Raw genomic sequence first — 24,213 nt, 5'->3', positions numbered from 1 at the left:
TTAATGAGAAATGGCATCATGCCTAGTTTGCATGTGCAAAGGGGAGTTGAAGCACTGTATCTGAACTAAATTCGTAAATTTATGAATTGTGGGCGAATGAACGACGACTCCTATGACCAATTAGTCGACACAAATATGAAAGTTGTGACATTTTTGGGGCTTAAAAAAAAGGTGTATTCAATTCTGGTATTGATGGAAATGTGTTTCAGCTTATTTTAGAAGAAACGTAAATACCTTGAGATTCCCAAAAAGGAGCGTTTGCTACTCCTTTTTTTATTGAACATGTGTACTCAGTAGCACAATTGTTTGTCACAATCACAACCTATGTTGGGTCACACACAGGGGTGAGCAGATCCAGGGGAGACTTGGTTAGCTTACATATCTAAAAATAAAAATTTGGTCAACAGATTTGACCTTACTTTGTGAATGGATTAAATACTGGTCTATTTTCTGGATAATTGTTTAAAAATCAACAATATTGCCCTTTTGTTTATAATTTAGGAATATTTTGGGGTCATTTCAGGCCGCTCGTAATGTTTGAACCTCATGTTTTCCCTTTCTTCAATCTTGTAGGGCACAATGAAGCAGAAAGGCAGGAGGCACAAGCCAATCAAGCCACACCCCCGAGGGATGTAGAGGAAGAGGAACCTGCCTCAACATCCGGTAAAGTAACATCTACCACATTTTCTGTGAATATAGATATAGGCATACAATCTTTTAACACATGTTTTGGTTCCACATTTCAGGAGGAAATCGGGCTGGTCAGGGACTGGACACGTATAGTGCCCAGCTCCTCATTGGCGAGGTTCTCACCTGCAGGGCCCAAGTCGAGGACATACGTCTGGCCTGCCGTGAAATACGCCACAAAGCAAAGACGCTGGAACGGCAGCTTAAAAATTTTATTAATGTTTTGGGGAGGGTTTAATTGTTTGTGTATTTTTTTTTTACCTTGAATTTTAAAAACACCAAAAAAAAAAAAAAAATTTTTTTGTACTAATCAAAAAAAAGACAAAAAAAATATAAAAAAATTATATTTTGTACTAATCAAAAAAAAGACAAAAAAATATTAAAAAATTATATTTTGTAATAATCAAAAAAAAGACAAAAAAAATATTAAAAAATTATATTTTGTAATAATCAAAAAAGAAAAAAAAATAATCAAAAATGATTATATTTTGTACTAATCAAAAAAAAAAAAGTAAAAAATAAATAACATTTTGGACTCCAAACAATTTGTGTGTAGTTATTGGTATCAATGCAGACTCATTCAATTACTCAGGCATATTTGTAGAGTTATTAAGATTTAACACTCATGTGAATTTATGACATCCCAAACACATGGCTGGATGAGAACCTAGGAAAAAGAAACATTACCCCCCAAAACTTAAAAATAAAGAAAATTGAAAAAATAAACACTGTTTAATCAAACAAAAAGTAAATTTTATTCTTTAGTCAAGATCAGGCATTTCAATGGCCCCCCTCCCCATAAAATAGTCCACATATGATTGACGCACTGCACATGCGGTTTGGGGGGCCAAGCCTCTATGGCTAGCCTGATGTCCCGGCTCCGGAGCCACAACATCAGCCTCATCAGGCAATACCGTCAGATAAGTTTGTGAATTTCGTTTTAAAAAATTGTGTAAAATGCAACAACATAGGATGATGTAATTCCATTTGTATTCCGCAAGGTTTATTGCTGTTAAAAACAATCGGAATCGGCTGGCCATGATTCCAAAGGCATTCTCTACCACACGTCTTGCTCTGGCCAGCCGATAATTAAAAACCCTCCTCTCATGGGTGAGGGTGCGTACGGGAAATGGCCTCATGAGGTGGGGACCCAAACCAAAAGCCTGCAACAAACACGAAGGGCAGACCCTCTTCGTTCTCCTCCGCAGGTGGCAATCCTAGGTCCTCCGACCGAAGCCGTTGGGCGAACTCCGTCTCCGCAAAGACACCGCCGTCCGACATCCGGCCATTTTTCCCAACATCCACGTACAAGAACTCGTAATTGGCAGAGACCACCGCCATCAAAACAACGCTGTGGAACCCCTTGTAATTGAAGAAATGGGATCCACTATGGGGTGGGGGCACAATGCGGATGTGCTTGCCATCAATGGCTCCTCCGCAGTTCGGAAAGTTCCAACGCTGGGAGAAGTCCGCTGCCACAGTCTGCCATTCCTGTGGCGTGGTGGGGAACTGGATAGAAAGAAAATAAAAAATACATTAAAACAAAGATTTTGAACAGAATATAGCTAAAATTACAAGGGATCCCACCAACAATTCCACAAAAAAGGTTAGTATTAAAAAATAACATGTGAACACTAAGCATATTAATCACCCCCTCTGATGTTCAAAAAATATATTTAGGGGGAGTGGGGCCCAAGATGAGTTTCTCACATGAGAAACAACCCCACAAAAAAAAATATAAATAAGAAAAATAATTATTATTATGTAGTTCAAAAATCTAGGGGGGGGGGGGGGTTTGGACAATGGAGGCCACAAATAAACGGGGATATAGGGACACACAAAATGCAGCACTACAATGGAGGCCACAAATAAACGGGGATATAGGGACACACAAAATGCAGCACTACAATGGAGGCCACAAATAAACGGGGATATAGGGACTATGCTAGGTGGGTTTGGCCACAACATAGAATGATGGACAGGTTGGCTAAATTAAATAAACATGTAGGGCTTTACAAATTGTGTAGAACAGCATACATAGAGACAAAGTCAGCATTCTGAGCATATTAGAAACATTTTTTTTTACTGTTTTTGGGACATAGTTTGACCATTGAAAGAACACCACTTACCTTAACATAGTCCTCCTGAAGAACCTGAATGATGGCCGAACAGGTCTCTGGGATTATGAGGCCCAGAGCCTGGGGGGAGATGCCCGTCGAGAACTTCAAGTCCTGCAGACTTCTCCCTGTTGCAAGGTAGCGCAACGTAGCAACTAGCCTCTGCTCAGCAGTGATGGCTTCCCGCATAACGGTGTCCTGCCTGGTGATATATGGCGACACCAAAGCCAAAAGCTGCTGAAATACGGGGTCAGACATCCTAAGAAAATTCCTGAAATCATCAGGGTTATTTTCTCGGATCTCCCGCAGCAGAGGCATATGAGAGAACTGGTCCCTGCGTAGCAACCAGTTCTTGGTCCACAACCTCCTCCTCACCCTGTTCATGGACCGTCGCTGGGATGCAGCACACATCCTAACAACAAGCACAGCACGATCTCGGCGACGAGTTCGTACCCGCAACATGGCTAGAAAACGGTCGTCAAATCAGATCAGACTAAAAATTACGCCCTGAAGTAAAGAATGGCCTTTGAAGAACGACCTGCTAAACAGCACCGTGCACACAAAACGTAATGCCAAAACAAATACGTCCTTAGTACAAGCACTGTATCACAGATCCGACAACAAATAGACAAACTGTACGACAGAAAACGAAATTTAAAGCACAGTCACTGAAAATCACGAATCGTATCTCACCAAACTTTTACTAACACGCAGCAACACGATATCAGCAAAAGAGGCCGTCTTCCGCATGGAAACGACCCTTTATAGTGACGTCGTGCGTGATTGACGGAACTGCGCTGTGCTAGAGCGTTGTGAAAAAGCGATGGTGTGTATGCTACGTCGTTGTTCAAATTGAAGTTTGAAAAATGACGTTTTTTTAAAGCACATAAAGCGTCGCATTTTTCCATCGCAGAAAGCGATGGTGTGTACGCGGCATTACACTCGAGTCAATAAGTTTACCCAGTTGTTTTGTGGTAAAATTAGGTGCCTCGGCTTATACTCGTGTCAGCTATTACTCAAGTATATACAGTATATTTCTGCTCATTTGTACACCAAATAGAGTACATTAAAGAAGTACTTAACTTATGCTCCTAAAAAAATATTCCTAATTATCACTTACTTTTAATGATCTTTTATAAATAAAAAACATACAAACTCTGCAAATCCTACGTTGTCCTCTTCTCCCCCACTGCTCTTCCACTGCACATATCGTTCCACCTTGCCATCTTCACTGTCTTCATCATTACGAAGAAGAAACTGGGATCTTGGAGCCAGCCATTTGATGATGTGGCGCCAGGTCCTTCCTTCTCCTATGCTATCTGTAATCTTGCAGCCCCCTGGGATATACGTGATGTCAGTATCCCAGGAAGTTCAGGAGGAGGCTTTACATTATATTCCCCTGGGGAAAATGGTGGCAGGAGGTGGGCCAAACAGAAAAAAAGCTTCAAAACTTTTTTTTTTTAAGCAAATTATGTTCTTTTTTTTTAATTGTGGAGGGGGGGGGTTTAGACTGCTGCAAAGTTTTAATTTAGTGTGTGGACTTCTTTATGAGTATTTATAGATATTTTTTTAGTTTTAGATAGAGTAAGGTAGGGTTAAAACCCCTGCCAGTTTGTTTTTTCTGTTTGCATCCTCTTGGGGGAGATTTCACTTCACTTCTTGTCCCAGAGTTACAAAAGAAGTTCCAAAAGAAGTACAAAGTTGGAACAGGTCGTAGGCAGGTAGGGTGGTAGTGTGGTTGTTGGTCACGTCCTCCATGTTTTCCTCATTGGACACCAAGTGTGGATCACATGGAGGGCCTTTCCCATGTGGGTTCTTCTGGGCTACATTAGCCACTTTGTTAAAGGATCACTCTACTATACACATGGGGTACCTTTGTGTTGTGTCGTCTTCATCAATGCCCTGGGAAAAGGCAGAGGCCGCCATGGGAGAATACTTGACCTTAAGGCAGGCCTTTACTCTCAAAGATCAATGTATACACCATGTACGCTGGCACTGCAACTGTTCTTCAGTTAACTTTCGGTTTCATGTGACAGTATAGACCATCTCTGTAATCTGCATTTAGGAGGTACACGCTGAACCAATACCCACGATCACCTGTCCAGCTTTTTCAACTACTGTTCCCAAGTAGTGGAGTGTGCAGTCCGAGAGGGCTCCACGCATGCAATCAACTTAACTCTTAGACTTGCATACCTCTGTACAGGATGGGGAAGCTCTGTGGTGCAATCTGCTTCTGTTGCTATGGGAGACAGACCACTAGCAGAAGGATTGCCATCAACATCTCCCCTTGCTGCTAGAGAACCACCTTTAGCAAGAACACACTACAGACTGGCTGCTGGTTACACTTCCATTACTCTAGGTAACCACTTATGTCTTCACATTACTCCAATTTACGCTCATGTTTTCATACCCCAATGTGGTAATAAACCTGGGGCCGGATTCAGATAGGTTAGCGGATCTTTAGATCCGCGTAACCTATCTGATTTACGATCCGCCGCCGCAAGTTTTTGAGGCGAGTGCTTAATTCAGAAAGCACTTACCTCAAAACTTGCGGCGGCGTATCGTAAATTCCCCGGCGGAATTCAAATTCCGCGGCTAGGGGGAGTGTACTATTCAAATCAGGCGCGTCCCCGCGCCGATCGAACAGCGCGTGCGCCGTCCGGAAGTTTTCCCAGCGTGCATTGCTCCAAATGACGTCGCAAGGACGTCATTGGTTTTGACGTTTACGTAAATTACGTCCGGCCGTATTCGTGAACGACTTACGCAAACAACGTAAAAAATTCAAAACTCGGCGCGGGAACGATGGCCATACTTAACATAGGATACGCCGCACTTACCCCTGCTATAGCAGGGGTAACTTTCCGCCGGAAAAAGCCGAACGCAAACGACGTAAAAAAAAAGCGCCGGGCGGTCGTTCGTTTCTGAATCGGCGTAAATGCTCATTAGCATATTCGACTCGTAAAAGACACGGAATCGCCACCTAGCGGCCGGCCTGGAATTGCAGCCTAAGATCCGACGGTGTAAGTCACTTACACCTGTCGGATCTTAGGGATATCTATGCGTAACTGATTCTATGAATCAGTCGCATAGATACGACCGGCCGGCCTTGGAGATACGACGGCGCATCAGGAGATACGCCGTCGTATCTCCTAGCTGAATATGGCCCCTGCTTATTAACTTTGTGTGCTGGGTACCCCTTTTTTTAAAATAAAATGTTTTTCGTTTATTTAGCAAAAAAAAACAAGTGGTGATTAAATACCACCAAAAGAAACCTCTATTTGTGCAAAAAAAAAATGAAGAAAAAGAATAATTTGGATACAATGTTGCATGACCGCCCAATTGTCATTCAACGTCTGACAGCACTGAAAGCTGAAATTTGGCCTGGGCAGGAAGGGGCTATAAGTGCCTGGTTTTGAAGTTGTTAAAAAAAAAGTTTTGCCGATACATACACTTTAAATAATTAAAGCGGTGGTTCCCCTAAAAATAAAATTTTAACATTGCTTTTCCCAAATAAATTACGATTAGAATCTGCCGGTTTTATTAAAAAAAAAAGGTCCGTACATACCGTTTGTTATTTTCGTTCCCACCGCCACTTCCGGGTACGATGCTGGCGGTGGGCGTTCCTAATTGATGGACAGGCATCCGACCGACGCATACATCGCGTCACGAGATGCTGAAAGAAGCCGAACGTCGGTGCGGCTCTATACGGCGCATGCGCACCGACGTTCGGCTTCTTTCGGCATCTCGTGACGCGATGTATGCGTCGGTCGGATGCCTGTCCATCAATTAGGAACGCCCACCGCCAGCATCGTACCCGGAAGTGGCGGTGGGAACGAATCTAACAAACGGTATGTACGGACCTTTTTTTTTTAATAAAACCGGCCGATTCTAATCGTAATTTATTTGGGAAAGGCAATGTTAAAATTTTATTTTTAGGGGAACCACCGCTTTAAGTAGTTAAGTAGGCATGACAGTATGTGCGCTATACATACTGTATATAATTGCAATGGCCATAGACAATATTTCCAGAATCATAGCTGTTCTTGAAAGGGATCAGAGATCATAGAGTCTTGCCGACAGGGCTTTTGTGTAAAAATAAAACTGCTAAAGTTGCAGAATTTGACCTACTCACAAAAAAACTGACATCCTTAAGAAATTTGAGCAGTTTTCTATATGTTATTCAGATTACACCTTCTTTTGTTATCTAGTTGTCAATATCACAACTACCCTCACAGTAAATTGTTTATCTAATATTTACTTTACTTTACACTCTTTTATATGGGTAATATTAACAAGCAACGCAAACACAGTGCAAAGCACTACCTGTAACAATTAGGAGGGTCTGACAACCCCAAAACTGAGTGGGGAGAATGTGGAAGTCATAATAAATGCAGCATTGTCCTTATTCATCCATTTTTGAAGGTTGGGAACAAAAACAACTAGATTTAAACCTCATTCTGTGGTAGGCTTTCATGGGAGGGGTAATACACATTGAGAAAAAAAACAGCCCAGGTTAAAACATTGATATAAAGCGTACCAGCTAGAAGGCAGGCAGCAGTATTGATAAATCCCACTACAAAAGTTCAGCTAGAAGCCGGGCAAGATATCTTAAAGTGGATGTAAACCCAAATGTGTTTTATTTATTTTTTTGATGTCACAATGTACAGTATAAGATTTCCTATCATCTGTGCCCTGTCTTGCCACACAGAGTTAATCCAGCTCTGAGCAATCCTCTTTTATTGTTCAGTGAAATTAAACAGACTTACAGAGACAAACCTTGGTCTGTTCCGCCCACTTGCTGTGAGTGACAGGTTATTTACATAACTCATGTACTAGCTTCAGACAGGCATTCCTTTTTAATTTCCACCCCCACTCCTTTTCTGAAGTCATGTGGTTACTTTTTGGATTTTGACTGGATGTTAGTGATCATAGCAGAATTGAGTGTAAGGAATACACAGGAAAAAATGCATGTTGACAAGGGGAGTGTAAAGGTGGGCGCAGAGTCTACTGACATCACAACTCCACCCACCAAGCTCCAGATAACAGATCCACCCACAGAGTCTGCAGCTTTTCAGGTCTCATAACAGACAGAGGGGAGACATTTGACAGGTAAGGATACATGCAGGAGGCATGTATATCCTTATAGAGCAGCACTATGGCAGTAGATTAGAAAGGATGAGAGTGGGTTTACATCCACTTTAAACCCCCTTAAGTAAAGACTCATAACTGTAAATTAATAAGAGATACCCGCACTATGGAATCAAATTAATGATAAATACTAATAATGAAAATAATAATTCTAAGGGCTGCAGCTGTAGTGTAAGGTAAAAAAACAAAAAGGAAAAAAAAACGCAATATTTTATACTCCAACACAGTCTATGAAACAATAAAAAAGTACCTGTGCAAATATATAGTGCAATCAATAATGTAATAAAGACTATCCAACAATATAAAGTGCTTAGTGCAGGGTTGCCCACCCTTTTAAAGAGCGAGGGCCACTTAAGCAACTTGGTAACCAGTCGTGGGCCACAATGAGTGAAGCAGGTGGATGACAGGTCACAGCTACTCTATAGGCCTTCCAATCTGATCCAACCAGATGGAAAGGGACAAATCCCCTTCTATCTTTTTTTTAGAGGATTGGATTAGAGGTAGGCAGGTGTAAACGGACAAAAGTCTGTTCACATCTGCCACTCTGTAGAGGTGAATTGAGGTTCCGATTGGGTAGGGTAGATCGTGTGAAAAGGGCCAAAGACTGATTTCACACTGATGTGCTGCAGTTTACCCACACCGCGGGTGCAGCGTAGTGCATCTATGTCTATCCTGCGGGTTAGCTGAACTTTGCCATAGACTCCGCATGTGGCAAAAGCATTTTTTAACGACGTTTTAAACAATGTTGTTTTTCGGGTTGTAAAAAATGATCGTGTGTGGGCTAAAACGATGTTAAAAACCTGCGCATGCTCAGAAGCAAGTTATGAGACAGGAGCGCTCGTTCTGGTAAAACTACCGTTCATAATGGAGTAAGCACATTCATCACGCTGTAAAAGACAGAAAAGCACGAATCGTCTTTTACTAACACGGAATCAGCTAAAGCAGCCCCAAAGGTGGCGTCATCCCCATGGAACTTCCCCTTTATAGTGCCGTTGTACGTGTTGTACGTCACTGCGCTTTGCTAGAGCATTTTTTTTAAACGATGGTGTGTGGGCAACGTCGTTTTAATGATGAATTTGGAAAAACTTCGTTTTTTCGACATGCCGAAAAACTTATTTTTTTTCATGCCGAAAAATGATCGTGTGTACGCGGCATAAAGCATAGAAAGTATCATTTACAGACACAGCTAGATAACAGAGGGAAGGTGTCACATGCTACCTGGCTAGGCCCAGCTATTAACCCATTGTAGTTCAGAAATAGGAATGTGAAGATGTAGAATGTGTTTCTGTAAACATGTTACACAACTCTACACTACCCCCAGGATGTGTCATTCTCTAAAAGAGAAGAATATGAAATTAAAATGACATTATTTTCTACTCTATAAAATTGAAGATTGGTTTATTAAGGTTGTGAAGAAATGCCTTGTGTATGCCAAAATATTTTCCCATATGGCCCAGCTTCTTTTACTGCAACATATGATATTTGATTCAGTTTCCAAGTACACAGCAGTCAAATGTTCTACCTCAGAAATTGTATTTATTTGCATCATAAAGTACATCCAGTAAATATTTAATATACAACAAATGAGTTGACAGAGTAGATTTACAAAATGTAGTGAGGTTCATTTTCCATGGAGCATTCTTGAAGGTTCTCTGTCAAGCTAGGGACATTTTATTTACTTGGTGGTGGCAGTAGTGGGGATAAGGAAGCATCCTTTCTGGTGCCATTGCATGTCTCTAATACGACGGATAGACTGGATCTGGGGCTGGAAGGCACTCCATTCGTTCCAATGTTTATAATCACAGTTTTCAAACAGGTATTGGTAGCCTCTGTAACCAGGATACTGATATCCGACCCATCTATAAAGATGAAAGGTAAAGTGTGACACAGTATAGGAAGCTTATAAACACTATATTTTATAAAAATTGTATATTAGTAATTTAAGTGTTTTTTGCCAACTATCTAATCACACAAAACAATATTGCCATGTTTCCTGGTGTAGATGCTGCACTAGATCCCTTTTCCTCCTACTTGGTCTTCTTGCAGTATTCTGCTTCTAGTAAGCAGCCTCTTCCGGGAGAAGAGGTGGAGCCCCCCTGCCATGGTAAGTTTAATTCAGAAGGTGAAGAAGGGGTGAACAGTTGGTTGGAACAGTGGATCACAACAATGGGCTTGTTTATAAATGCAGCTTCTACTTCCTCTAATCATAAACCCTTAGGCCTCGCACACACGATAGGATAGCCAGAGGACAACGGTCAAAAACGATCGTGTGTGGGCCCCATAGGTTATTTAACCTTTGGTTAAAAAAATAGGAACTTGCTTTAGAATTTAACCGATGGACGCCTAACCGATAGGTCAAAACCGACCGTTAGTACGCACGACCATCCGTTAAAAATCCATGCATGCTCAGACTAAATGAGGGGACGGGAGCGCTCATTCTTGTAAAACTAGCGTTCGTTTTGGAGATAGCACATTCATCACGCTGTAACAGACAGAAAAGCGCAAATCGTCTTTTACTAACACAAAATCAGCTAAAGCAGCCCCAAGGGTGGCGCCATTGGATTTGAACTTCCCCTTTATAGTGCCATCGTACGTGGTTTACGTGTCCGCGTTCTGACACGATCGGTTCATTAACCGATGGTGTGTGGGCGCGACGGACCATTAGTCTGCTTCATCCGTTAACCGATGACAACGGTCCTTCGGACCGTTCTCATCGGATGGACTGATCGTGTGTACGAGGCTTTAGGGTTTTTAAAAGACACAACAAAGTTCAGATTTAGAATAGGTGAGAAGCCTATTCAATCAAGTTACTTCTTCAATTTTAGCTACATATCGTATGCAATTAGGTGATTCCTATTAACAAATAATGATTTTTGGGATACATCGCATGTGTGTCTTGACAAAAATAAAGTTCTAGCTCTATCCATTGTTGTGTGTTTACTGTCCAGCATTATCTATGTTATTGCCTTAGGACCTAGTCCGTGAATGAAGTTTATCATTGGGCTGTTTCAACATAAGTATACATGACTTACGTTCCACTGGGTACTTTTACGCTTCCCACGCGGTCACAGAATCCATAGGCCCACAGGCTGGGCACGTCATCCTCAATGATTTCCATCTTGTTGCCCTTGAAGTCGGCGGATTCAAACAGGGTGATTTTATGTTCCTGGCTATCCTGTAGATATCCAGACAAAGGTATAGAAAATGTATTTACCAAGCAAAGCAAGCTAACAAAACAATTATTTGGGCTTATTTAGTAATTTATTGTAAAGAAGAGTGTAGTGTAGATGACATCAACTAACTTTGCATAGTGTTACTATATAACAGAACTACCATAACTTTTATGTATTTTAAGGAAAATAGTAACCATGTTTGTAAAATAAAAAATACTAACTGTTTGTGGAGTCACCTCCACAATCATAGACATTTAAAAAAAAATGAGTGTGGTGTGTAGAGCTATCACTAGTGGGGGTTTACACAAATACAGTATGGATAATGGGTGAACACAGACAACAAATCGGGTTTGGGAGATCAGATAATTTGCATATTAACAGCTACCCATCTCTATATACTGTAAGGAAACAGTTTTCCATAAATTTTTTTACAAGGTTTTTATCTAGGAGTTCTAATCCCTTATCATTTGATAAAGAATGTTGAGAAGCTTGAAGCATGAAAGTTCTAGTTTTCTTCAGGTTTGTGCCTATTTTACTTTTTTTCTTAAATTATACTAATGTGACACTTTTGCTAGATGATAGTCAAAGTGTTCTTAATTTTGCTGTTTCCAAAACCTGTCTTTCCATATTCCAGAATTGTTACAGGCTTTAAAGGGTCTTGAAAATAAATACATTTTCTTTTTCCTAAACCATAGGATGGCCCTTCATTTGGCTAATATCCAATGATTTTCTACTCATTTGATTCTGTACATAGCCCTCCTCTGATGAACCAATGACTGGGTAGTTGGATTGAGGATGGGATATTGTCCAACAGAGGGCTGTTAAAACAACTGTAGACATAGACACACTACCAGAATAAACTTGCTTTTCTGATGCTAAATCAAACTGATCCCAGAATGCCGTCCTTTATCTCGGACTTCAGCAGTTCATAAAGCGGAAAGACCTGTATAAGCTAAAATTCTCAAAAACCTCAGAGTCACAGAACTTAGGCCAAAGAAAATCATTTAACATTGAAAGTAGCACATGAATACTGTATAAATGCTGCTTAAGGGTTGAATTTTATTCTTAGCCTTTAGAGATTTGGATGGCTTCCCTTTGTTTATATAAGGATTTATGGTATTCCTCCTTAAAACCTGTAAGTCAATCCTTAAATGGTTTTTAAGTGCATAGGTTCACATACTGTGGCCAAAAACTTCTAAAAGCTGGATGCTCTTCAGCATTCATTACAAGGGTTTTAGTTCCCTAAGACTAAAGTAAAAAGACGTAGGTTTACTGCAAACAGCAGCATTCATGCGAAAAGTGCAGAACCCATTGTAAGCAATCAGATTTAGAGGTTCATGTTGCATATCACTAATATTAGTATATAATTTACATATACTTCACAGTTTTAGCAGTTTAAATCTCTTTTAGGTGTTATAGCTCTACAAGCATGAATTACACTATACTAAGGTCTTTATGCAGGAGATGTTTAGCCCATTGCACCAGCTTTTAGTATCCACGTTTACGCTTCATAAAAAGTAAAGCTTTTCTATGATGTTATCTTTAATTTCCTTATTTTGAAATTTCTTGAACTGATTATTGCTGTGTATGCCTGTAATTTATGTGCACTTCAGGGCTATCTAATGCAAAGAAGAAGAGCAGTAACTCCTGCCATCCAATTAAGATGACCTGTTAATCAGAACGGTTGCAGTGGGTTATTGTACTTTGCACATGACTATTGCTGACTGCACTATTTTATTAAAAATCCCATAAATCAATAGAAACCAATCAGCTTCCAGTTTTTATTTCGCAAAAGATTATTGAACAAGCTGTAGTTGGAAGCTGATTGGCTATCATGTACAGCTGTACCAGATTTTGCGCTCTCCAGTTTTAGTAAATCAACCCAATAATGTGCTTAGAGACAAAGAGGTGACCATCTGTTTTGTTTATTTTATATTTTTCTACTTAAACACACATTGTTGTGCCCTATTGACCCCCTCAAACCCCCTAAACAGACATTTTGATGATTTCCCTTTAATTGCAAATCTGTAAAAATTGTAGTTGTATTTTATAAATTTCAAATAATAAAAAAAAGGGGTAACCTGTTTTTCTCTCTTAGGCCTCGTACACACGGCCGAGGAACTCGACGTGCCAAACACGTCGAGTTCCTCGGCCAGTTCAGCCCTGAAGCCGCCGAGGACCTCGGCGGGAGGAGAGCTCCCATAGAACAACGAGGAAATAGAGAACATGTTCTCTATTTCCTCGCCGAGGTCCTCGTCGGCTTCCTCGGCCGAAAGTGTACACACGGCCAGTTTCCTCGGCAGAATTCAGCCAGAAACTCGGTCGGAAGCTGAATTCTGCCGAGGAAACTGGTCGTGTGTACGGGGCCTTATACTTTCAAAGCAGAAGTCAATGAACCTTACCATTCGGATGGGGCGTAGGGACACGAAGCAGTCGCTCCTATAGCTGCTAGACCAGGTATCCCAACGAGGATACTCGCCCTTCTCCAAGATAAACATCTCGCCACGGAGGTTGGACTGCTCATAAGCAACCCAGCTGAGAAGATGTGCACGGGGAGGCCACAAATCACAATGTAGGATCAGCAGGAAAATGTAGGCACAGTCATCACAAAACACAGACAATGACAAACACAGGGAGAAAAGTGAAAACAATGAAAATGTAGTTCACTTGCGGTACATGGTATTTATATATGCATACTCTCAAATCTGACATGGAAACTGCTTGTGTGCACATGGATTGGGGGATTTCCTAGAGTAATACATTTCTCACTTAGCCAAGGGAACCTGTGAATGCCCAATATTGTGCAGGGTAATTTCCTTTGCAGATGATTGAATAATTAAAGCTAGCACAGTTCCCCTGAGATATTTTAAAATAAGTACTCTTTTAGTACTTTTCCAGAGCCTCTCCTATTCTATGAAACTCCTTACCCCAATCTGTCTGATTATCTCCTACTCTGTTAGCTTTCCCTAAAAACCCTCCTCTTTAGAGAAGCCTATCCTGCCCACACCTAACAACTGTATTTTCCTTTTCTTCATCAGCTCATCCCCCACAGTTATTACCTTTTGTATCACTTGACCCTCTCTTCTAGATTGTAAGCTCTAGCGAGCAGGGCCCTCTGATTCCTCCTGTATTGAATTGTATTGTAACTTTACTGTCTGTCTCCATGTTGTAAAACACTGCGCAAACTGTTGGCGCTATATAAATCCTGTATAATAATAATAATAATAGTAAACTATCCCTGTGGATTAAGTAAAGATGGGTTTTTGACCATAGAGACCAGTCAGGGTTTTGCAGAGCCATTTCAAAGATAGCACCTGATTGGTTACTGGAGTGCATGGTGTGTGGGATACATTTATCAGAGCAAATATATATATTTTTTATAAGCGCAAGCTTTCAAAATCAAGGGGTGTATAAACATTTTAATCAAATTCAAGTGAAGTCAGTATTATCAAGTCAGTTAAGTGCTTTGTTAATAAAATTATTTAAAATTGCAACTATACTCATTAAGCAGCTGTATAACTTTTCTTGTTCCTCATTTATAATTGAACTTTGATTGATAAAATGTAGGTCGTTACCTACAAGAAGAAAAATTCTTAAAACAAGTTAATTTACAGTATTAATTTTTAACTTCAAACGTCAAAATATGTGATTCTGAACAACTGTAATCCATTTTAAAAGAGAATAGAGACCGGTTACTTAATAAAATGAATATTGATTAAGCAGTGCTTACTTTGAATACCCAATTATGTGAAGAAACCCCCCAAAAAACTGGATTGTTAAAAGCACACAATTATATGATTGAAGTGAGCACTGTTTTACCTTATTCACTAAGCTAGGTTAACATTCATTTTGCAAAGTGGATATTAAATTTGACAAGTGATCAGGCTCTACTCCTTTAGTAAATCAACCCTATTGATTATTGAAACTCAAAGTATAGAAACAGAGAACAAAGGGAAACTTTACAAACAAATCACTTCAAATGCTTAACAATAATTAAAAATATTCTAGCGCAAAACAGTGAGGGCAGCATGTTCGGTTTCATGATATAGAATATTGTTTCTATTTCCCCTTTCCGTTCTTGAAAAACATATTTATTAATAGTGACTCAGAGAGTGGATATTAAATATAAATATAATTATACTGATCAAATCACATTGCCTTTTGGGCAGATATAGTAAAATATCTAATAATTCTTTACTATATTGATTAAAATAGCCTAATCCAATAAACACCCATAACATTTTGATTAGAAAATATATTATATATATCGATTAAGTTCTATGGGTGCTTCCTTTGTAGCACTTTTGTATACTTCTAATATGAATGCGATATATGATGGGAGTGATTTATCAAGGTGCACTGATGCAGTGAACAGTCCTCGCATACTTTGATGAATCACTGTCTTGGCCAATAAATCAAATATACTCTATATACATTTCAATATATTTTACTGTGTATAAACACACCAATGTAATCATTCTTGTGTGGGAAGACGAAGGAGTTTATTGCTGCGTACATTTTTCACTTATTTCCAAGTGTCATATTCATGGGCCAGACTGTTCCTCATAAATCAGCAAATGACATCCTGCACTGCACTGTCACTTCCAATTTTTCTCTTTTGTGAACATTAGCCTCTGGCACTAGCTATGATTATAAGATACCTATGATATGTTACCAGTGAACCACCAGATGGAAGTAATAACTAAAGACCAGCAGAAATGTGGCTCCTTAGCATTGATCTATCCTGTATTCAACAAAAAAGTATAGAAAAAAAGAACCTCCAGTTGTGTTCCATAAATCCCCAGTAAAAGAGATTGCTTCACAATTGCTGTTATTGTATGCTTTTTTTTTTTTTTTTTTAAATAATAGCAAGAATTATATACAATTTCACTTTTTTGAGCCAAATTATGATCTTTTGACAATACCCATCATTGTACAATAAATGGAGAGAAGCAGTGACCAATCATGTAATCTATTCCTACCGCCTGCTTTTTGTAGTATGCTGTCAGAACTGGAAGGTATTTCTAATACTTTCAGCCTAAAACAAGGACAGGAGGCACTAAGAGAATGCATGATCATCTGTTCCCCTTGACCCAATGGTTTAAGGTACAAGAAATGAGGAGACAGTAACAGGCAGTATGGATGATTCATTTTGGCTCAAAGAGGCTACCTACTCTTTGCAGATTGCTATTCAAATAACATTTTAAAAAAAATCTACTTTTTTAAATGTAATATTAGGACCACCAATATTTGTTTCTTTATATATATATATATATATTGGTATATCTAATTATAAAATATTTTCTTGCTTATATATTTTATATAATGTTAGAAAGGTATGAACATTCCTAAAAATAATAGTAATTGTTTATGATACCTTAAGGCAGCAATAAACTAAAATTACTATAAGATTTAGGATTACAAGTAAAAATTTGATCCTATTTAATATATATCTAAACTTAAAGTGTTACTAAAGTCATATTTTTTTTTAAATTAAATAACAAACGTGTTATACTCACCTGCTCTGTGCAGTGGTATTGCACAGAGTGGCCCCAATCCTCCTCTAACCTGGCGGCTATCTTGACTCCTCCTCTTCTTAACCTCCCTGGCGGTATGATTCTTTCAGAAAAAAGGTGCTGAAAGCGGTACCATTATTTGCAAGGAAATTTGGCGTTTTATACTGTAGGCCTGTAATTTTTAGAAATAACTCACTTAAATCTGACCAAACAAGATTCTAATAGGCATCCCGGGTATGACATTTTTTTAAAAACAAAATGATAAATTATAATATAATAAATAATTATAAATAATTATAACAAGTAATAATATAATTATAATAAACATGATTCAATAATGTAATCAAATCAAAATCACTGAAATTTGCTCAGTTGCAGAATTGTCGCTGTCATTACTTTTATTTTTTTATGACGAATTTCCCCACAAATCGCTATCGCACAATTCTGCAAGTGATTATAATTTATTATCGCTGTTTTTTAGCTGCTCTAAAACTATTTTTGACATAAAGGGACACTTTTGGTTGCTATGGACAATCTACAGTTTACAGGCAGAAAAAAAAAGTTTTTATTATATAAAAGTACATGTAGGGCACTGGGCAGACCACTAGGGACAAAGGGTGTGTGTATTTTTTACATACAGTACTGTAATCTATAAGATTACAGTATACTGTATGTAATGTGTTTGTTTACATTTTTGAATTTGGCGCCGTTCTCCGCTCCCGTGCGTCGTAACGTCACAGGGAACGGAGATCGGCGTCACACAGAGGCACTGTGTTAATTCGAGCGAGGACCCGCTCGCTCACACAGCGCGGTGGCATCGCTGGATCCAGGGACAAGGTAAGTAAACACAGTCTGTGGATCCAGCGAGGCAAGCCCGAGTCTGACTCGGGGTTACCGCTCGCAGCAGGAAAATCTAACCCCGAGTCAGACTCGGGAATACCGCCAGGCAGGTTAAGGTCCACCATAGCCAGATGCTTGCTATGGGGAGAAGCGTGGTCTGCAAGCTCTCGACCTATGTGTCTATGGAGCCACGCTCTATAGACTTACACAGCGGGACTTAGACTCGCCCCCCACTTTCTCTTTACTGCATTTGATTGACAACAGCAAGAGTCAATGGCTCCTGCTGTTTCTCGAATACAGCATTCGTTAATAGGAAGTAAGGGGAGAATAGATGCAGCCGTGCACAGCGCTGATCTATTATCCCCTCTCTTACGCTTCACACAGGGTAATGCACAGGGAAATTTAAAACGTTTTTCATTCTAATGCAAAGAATGCATTAAGGTAAAAAAGGTTTTTATATTTAGTAACACTTTAAAGAGATGCTGTGGAGATTTACTAAAGCTGGAGCATGTAGAATCTGGTGCAGCTGTGCATGGTAGCCAATCAGCTTCTAACTTCAGCTTTGACAATAAAACCTGGAAGCTGATTGGTTTATATGCAGACCTGCACCAGATTTTGTACTCTCCAGGTTTAGTAAATCCCTCCCACTGAATGCTAAAGATTCTATCGGTAACTTCAACTCTGCAAGAGAGAAAAGACAGAGGTACTTCAGGATTATAAATGTATTTTCTAATGCAGTATTTTATTAACCCTTCAAAAATTTAAACAGTGTCATCTTAACTGCTTACAGGTAATTCAAAACACCTAAAAGAAGGATAAATGATCATCACATATTTTACAGCGTGTTTGAAGAACGCTTTGCTAAATGAAAATGTCAGCTGTAGCTTTTAGCACTTACGGTCCAGAGTCGACAATAACACTGCGCACTCTGTCGAATCCCCTCTCCCCAAGGTTCACACACTCATTCAGGAGTTCCATGTGCCTTCCCTGAAAGTTTTCCTGCTCGAAGATGATTACCTGAAAGAACAAATGGTCTATGTTAATAAAAAAAAAAAGCAGCGTAAGAAACAATTTCTGCTTTATTTAAGAATTTGTTTGTTAACATAGGGATTTAAGTTGTGTAGATATTCTTTAAAGCTGTGTTACACTTAAAATCCTCCTAAGGTGTAACCCCGGCCTAAACTATTTAAAACAAAATTTGAATTGGGTGGGAAAGGGTTAGAAAATCTGTCAGGTTTCTGTTGCTATCTGTGTCCATATTGTTGAGATCTGACCTCTCTATTTGTCTTTGTGACTATTGTCAACAAGGGAGAAAGTGAAAAGGAATCCAAAATGTAACAGTAATGAAACAATCATAGAAGAAATATTGTCTGATATTGTGTCTTTGGTGACAGGAAGCTCTGAAAAAAACTCTTTAAAGGGCATATAGACAGCAAGAAAAATCCTAAACTTGTTCAATCTAAAAAAAAAAGACCAAAAAAAATTTAACTTCAAAAACGTTCCACTTAACAACAGGAAAGAGTCCATCCTCATGCAACTGAACCACCACCCTACACACACCCCTCTCAGCTGTTAACTGTATACGAGGAGAATGATCTTATTTCCTCTGAAGATATGCATTTGATAAAAAAACATGTATTTTGGATCATACGTGCTGATGTAACATTAATGATAATATATTATTAGTACATCAATTTTATCTGTCAAATATATATATATATATATATATATATATAGATATATATATATAGATATATAACTATAAATATACCTGTCAACTATATATATATATATATATATATATATATATATATATATATATATATATATATATATATATATATATATATATATAGATATATAGATATATAAATATAAATATACCTGTCAACTATATATATATATATATATATATATATATATATATATATATATAGATATATATAGATATATAGATATATAAATATATATCTATATATAGATAGATATAAATATATATATATATATATAGACATATCTATATACATTTTATTATATATTATTTTATATATTAACATTATTGGCACACTCGCACCAAGCCTAGTATATAGGTATTCTTTATTCTCTGTTAAAACTGTGCTATTAGCTTTAGTGCTGTAACAGATGTCCCATAGCTTAATGCAAAGAAGTGACAAGATTTCCAAGGATTAATTTCTAAAATAACATCCATAGTTTGGTAGCTTGTTTGGTTATGCTCTTATGCAATGACATTCTAAGTTAAGGGCTGTAGGGAAAGCAGCCTATGGCCTAAAATTGTTGATCGTTGCCATTCATACTTGGGTTTGGTGGGATGAAGAGTTTGCTGTATAGCCGATTTTTCTTTTTTTTTAATACTGAGATAAGCATAATTGAAGTTATGAATATTATACTTACTACTTAAAACAAATGGGGCAAGTAAGGCCATTGTTCCAATGTGAAATTAGATTTGGCATTACTGAAACAGTTAAAGCAGGAGTTCACCCATAAATGTATTTTTACCCTTAAATGGATGCTCATTTAGTCTAGGGGAATCGGCTAGCTGTTTTAAAATTCGAGCAGTACTTACCGTTGTAGAGGGCGATCTTCTCCGCCGCTTCCGGGTATGGGTCTTCGGGACTGGGCGTTCCTTCTTGATTGACAGTCTTCCGACAGGCTTCCGATGGTCGCATCCATCGCGTCACGAGTAGCCGAAAGAAGCCGAACGTCGGTGCGGCTCTATACTGCGCCTGCGCACCGACGTTCGGCTACTTTCGGAAAATCGTGACGCGATGGATGCGACCGTCGGAAGCCTTTCGGGAGCCTGTCGGAAGCCTGTCAATCAAGAAGGAACGCCCAGTCCCGCAGCCCATACCTGGAAGCGGCGGAGAAGATCGCTCTCTAAAAAGGTAAGTACAGCTTCGATTTTAAAAAAAAATATCCGATTCCCCTAGACAAAATGAGCAGGAATCTAAGGGTAAAAAGTTGTATGTCCGGGTGAACCCCCACTTTAAGAATTTTAATTTCATGATTTCGTTTGTGGATAATTATTCCTATAAGAACATTTTATCCCTCAATGTTTTAATTGGGTAGTTAAGTTATTAATAATGATAAATTTTTCTAAATATCGGGCTTAGCTTTTCCCTCTTCATTATATCGATGTTTGGCTTTGCATGCCTACTGGGAAGGGTTTTTGCTGCCTGACTCTTTTCAGTAATATATATAATGGCGTAAACCATAATTCTCTACTCATTTTTCCAGAGTTCTGAACCACCTATAGATTTAGAAATGTTTAGGTAGATTAGCTAAAAAAGTGGGACCGCCTTGACGTTGTAGAATCCCGCTAAGACCTATGATTTGGTTAGTTTTTTTGTTACTGATTGAGTTCTCACATGTTATGTTAATATTGCAATGATTGAGCCCCAAGTCAACTACATAATATTGTTTCTAAAGTCATATTCTAGTGTACTGACATAATGGCACCCAACCAGCATGTATGAGAAATGCCATCTGAATGTATTTCAGAATATTAGTAAAAGACTTACCTTGAAGGATCCCACACTAGGTTCACCTGCTTTTGTGGGCTTGGTAATTGGAAGAGGAACTGGGCCTGGGGTACCCTTTTCCTTGACATCAGTGCCCTGGCTGGCAGCAGCAGCAGCAGCAGCAGCTTTAGGTGTCTGAGACATGGTTGCTGTTTATGTTCTAAAATATAAAGAAATGTCGGAATTTGAGCAAAACAGTTGTCCTTGTGGACTAAAAATTATCAATAACAAATATAATTAGCAAGTATTTTGTAATAACGAGTTACATGCTAGCCAATATACAACATATGTGCAACTATTTTTTACGAATATTTTATATCAAATGAATTCTATATTATATGATGAATCAGTAATGACTTTGTGATAGAATAGAAGGCCTGGGCTTCTACTTGGAGCCTTATATGCTCAAAAAATTGTGTGGAATATTCATGAAGCAAGTTGTGTCCATCTATTCCTGTCACTTTAAGTTTTTCATGTGATTGGTACTAACTGCGACTCACCTCTTGAAGCTGTTCCTTGCTGGAGCTACCAGGCTTGATACTGGAGGTACAGTGTGGCCCAGAATTTATACCCTGGCAAAGGGAGACTGGGAATAGTAGAGGACAATAGAACTCATAGCTCATCAGTATCTGCTTAGGAAGCTGCTGGTCATCACATATTTCAATGCATCCATTCATCTGGAAGCAACTCCCTATTCATAGCAGCTGAACCAAGCATTTATATTGTTGAGCTGAAGTGTGCTAAATAACTGAGGCTGAAAGACCTAACATGATATTTCAGGTCCTATAGAATTTTACCTAGAATGCTCAAAATGGTGCAAAACCTACAAATCAATGAGTAGTTACTGAAAACATCAATTATAAAAAAAAATACGTACAATCATCATATCAAAAATTTCTTATGGTATAATATTTATCATGTAAGTGTTTATTGCTTTTTTTGCAGTTATGATGTGTGAAATAAATCCCATTGTGTCACTTTGCAATGTTCCATCCTCATCAATATGACTTTACTAGGCAATGGATTTATACTGTAGGGCATAAAACAACTGTAGATTTATTTAACCTATATATATATTTAACCAGCACAGGTTTGCTTAACTATCTGCTAAGCTATGCAGCATCTACTCTGGGATGTCTGTTCTTGCCGTACCAACCCTCCTTATTTTGCCTTTCAGATCCCTAGAAAAGATCTAGTACTTCCTGGTATGAAAGCATTAAACTCCGCCCTGCCTCCTACAATTCAGTTCTTACTGCTCAAGCAGCCAATCATTAGGCTCAAACCCTATCACATGGGGGGCAATCAACAAGCAGTCAATCACTAGGCTCAAACACTGTTCTTGCCAAGGGGCAGGGTAGAACGTGCTTAACCATGATATTGATAGGTGGCACTGATAGCTGGCAGTGATGGGCACTGATGGGGGGCAGAGATGGGCACTTATGGGTGGCAGTAATGGGCACTGATGGGTGGCAGTAATGGGCACTGATAGGCAGCACTGCTAGGTGGCACTGATGAGGCATTGATAGGTGGCACGGGTGGGCATTGGTAGGTGGCGCGTGTGGGCATTCATAGGTGGCACTCATGGGCATTGATAGGTGGCACTCATGGGCATTGATAGGTGGCACTGGTGGCACTTGCAGGTGGCACTAGCAGGGGGTACTGGCAGGAGTTACTTGCAGCACTGAGAAGGCAGATGTGCCTCCATCCTCTTCGGGACCAATTTCCCTTTCACTGGCTGACAGCTGATCACGTGGTAAGGGGCCAGGAGCGGCCCATTACTCGGATCTGTGATCACCCGTGTCTTAGTGACTCGGGTGATCACAGTGCGCGCCTCGTGCGCCTGCAAGGGGAGGACGTCTATTGACATCCTCCCAGCATTTGGGGTCTGCGCTGTAGCCGTCATTAGACTATAGCGCGGGCACCAAGTGGTTAAATTAACTTTAATGAAATGTCACACAGTGACTTTTTACAAAGTTCTATCAGCTGGCGTGCAGTGACTGCGCTGTACTGCACTCAGTACTTTTCTGGGTCAATACAGGTGGTGAGGAGGTGACAAATCACGGCGGATTACTTTTCAGAGGGGTGGCAAGAACTGCTGCCCATAAGAACTAGCATTTGGATTCTACTATTAAATTATCAGAAATATTATTTGAAAGTATTTTTTTCCTGAAAGAGTTGTAAAAACAGTTGAGTCTATGAAAAGCAAATGCAAAAGAAAACTCAACAGTAGCTAAACAAAAGCAAGACTAAACTGAAACACAGCTCTATGCTTAGTCAATGGTATACTTACATTTATCTACCATTAATATTGAATGTGTTGATCATTATATTAGTTCCTTTTTTTGTCTCCACCTATTTCTATTGTTACAAAGCTTTAACCCATCATATATGTTTATTACTTTCATACCCAGACATCTTAAAATCAATATTGCAACCTTGACATGCGCATATATTTTTGTTATCAGACTTATGGTATATTGACAAGGTATATTGATTTGCCTCATCAGCTATAAAATTCCAATATCTAATTATCCTGACAGTTTTTTTTAAGAAGGATTCATAATAGATTGAAATAATGACTCTAAATATTAAACTGGATGGAACATATTGACCACCAGTACTTTGATCTTGAAAATGTCTTTGTAAAAACAAAAAGTACAAGGACAGGTAGTACAGTACTACTAAAAAATGTAGTCATACTCTTCTCTGGTTGTCTTTATTTATCATAAAGAAGCACAGATTAGCACTGATGCCTTGCTGTATTGGGGTACTTTTATACCCACCAGGTATACTATTGACATTTATTTTTTCCCTTCTCTTTGAGGCGACCTGGTTTACTTCTAAAATCCAGGAAGCATACTAGTAGACTATCTGGTTTTGAAACAAATTGGCTTTAACATATGTGTGTCTTTATGACTGGGATAGACACAGTAGACTGTATGTAGCCTTCTCTAAATGAGCAATTAAAGGAGTTGTAAAGGAAAAAAATGTTTTGCCTAAAATTAATGTCTGCAAGGTAGACAGACAGAATAGTGTAATGATTCTGTTAAAAAACAAGTAAATACCTATTAAATTCCTTCATCTATATCACCTCCGGCATTCTAGTTTCTGTTCTCTCATTCACTTCCTGGTTTGCATCGTTTGTTCATGTAAGAACTACATTTCCCAGTATGCATTGCGGCACGCCCAGTAA

General features: G+C 39.0%; 1 protein-coding gene across 1 annotated transcript; it reads right to left on the bottom strand.

Moving 5' to 3' along the window:
- Positions 1-9,466: 9,466 nt before the first annotated feature.
- CRYBB1 (crystallin beta B1) lies at positions 9,467-21,179 on the bottom strand. Its single transcript, XM_040351119.1, has 5 exons — positions 21,021-21,179; positions 18,380-18,498; positions 13,528-13,660; positions 10,985-11,127; positions 9,467-9,811 (listed from the first exon to the last, which is right to left on the bottom strand). Exons 1-5 carry the CDS (start codon positions 21,162-21,164, stop codon positions 9,628-9,630), a joined length of 723 nt encoding a protein of 240 aa, XP_040207053.1. The 5' UTR covers positions 21,165-21,179; the 3' UTR covers positions 9,467-9,627.
- Positions 21,180-24,213: the final 3,034 nt, after the last annotated feature.

Source organism: Rana temporaria, chromosome 1 (genome assembly GCF_905171775.1).
Source record: "Rana temporaria chromosome 1, aRanTem1.1, whole genome shotgun sequence".
Classification (NCBI taxonomy): Eukaryota; Metazoa; Chordata; class Amphibia; order Anura; family Ranidae; genus Rana; species Rana temporaria.
The sequence above is the reverse complement of the archived record's forward strand: the minus strand, read 5'-3'. Positions and strand labels throughout refer to the sequence as shown.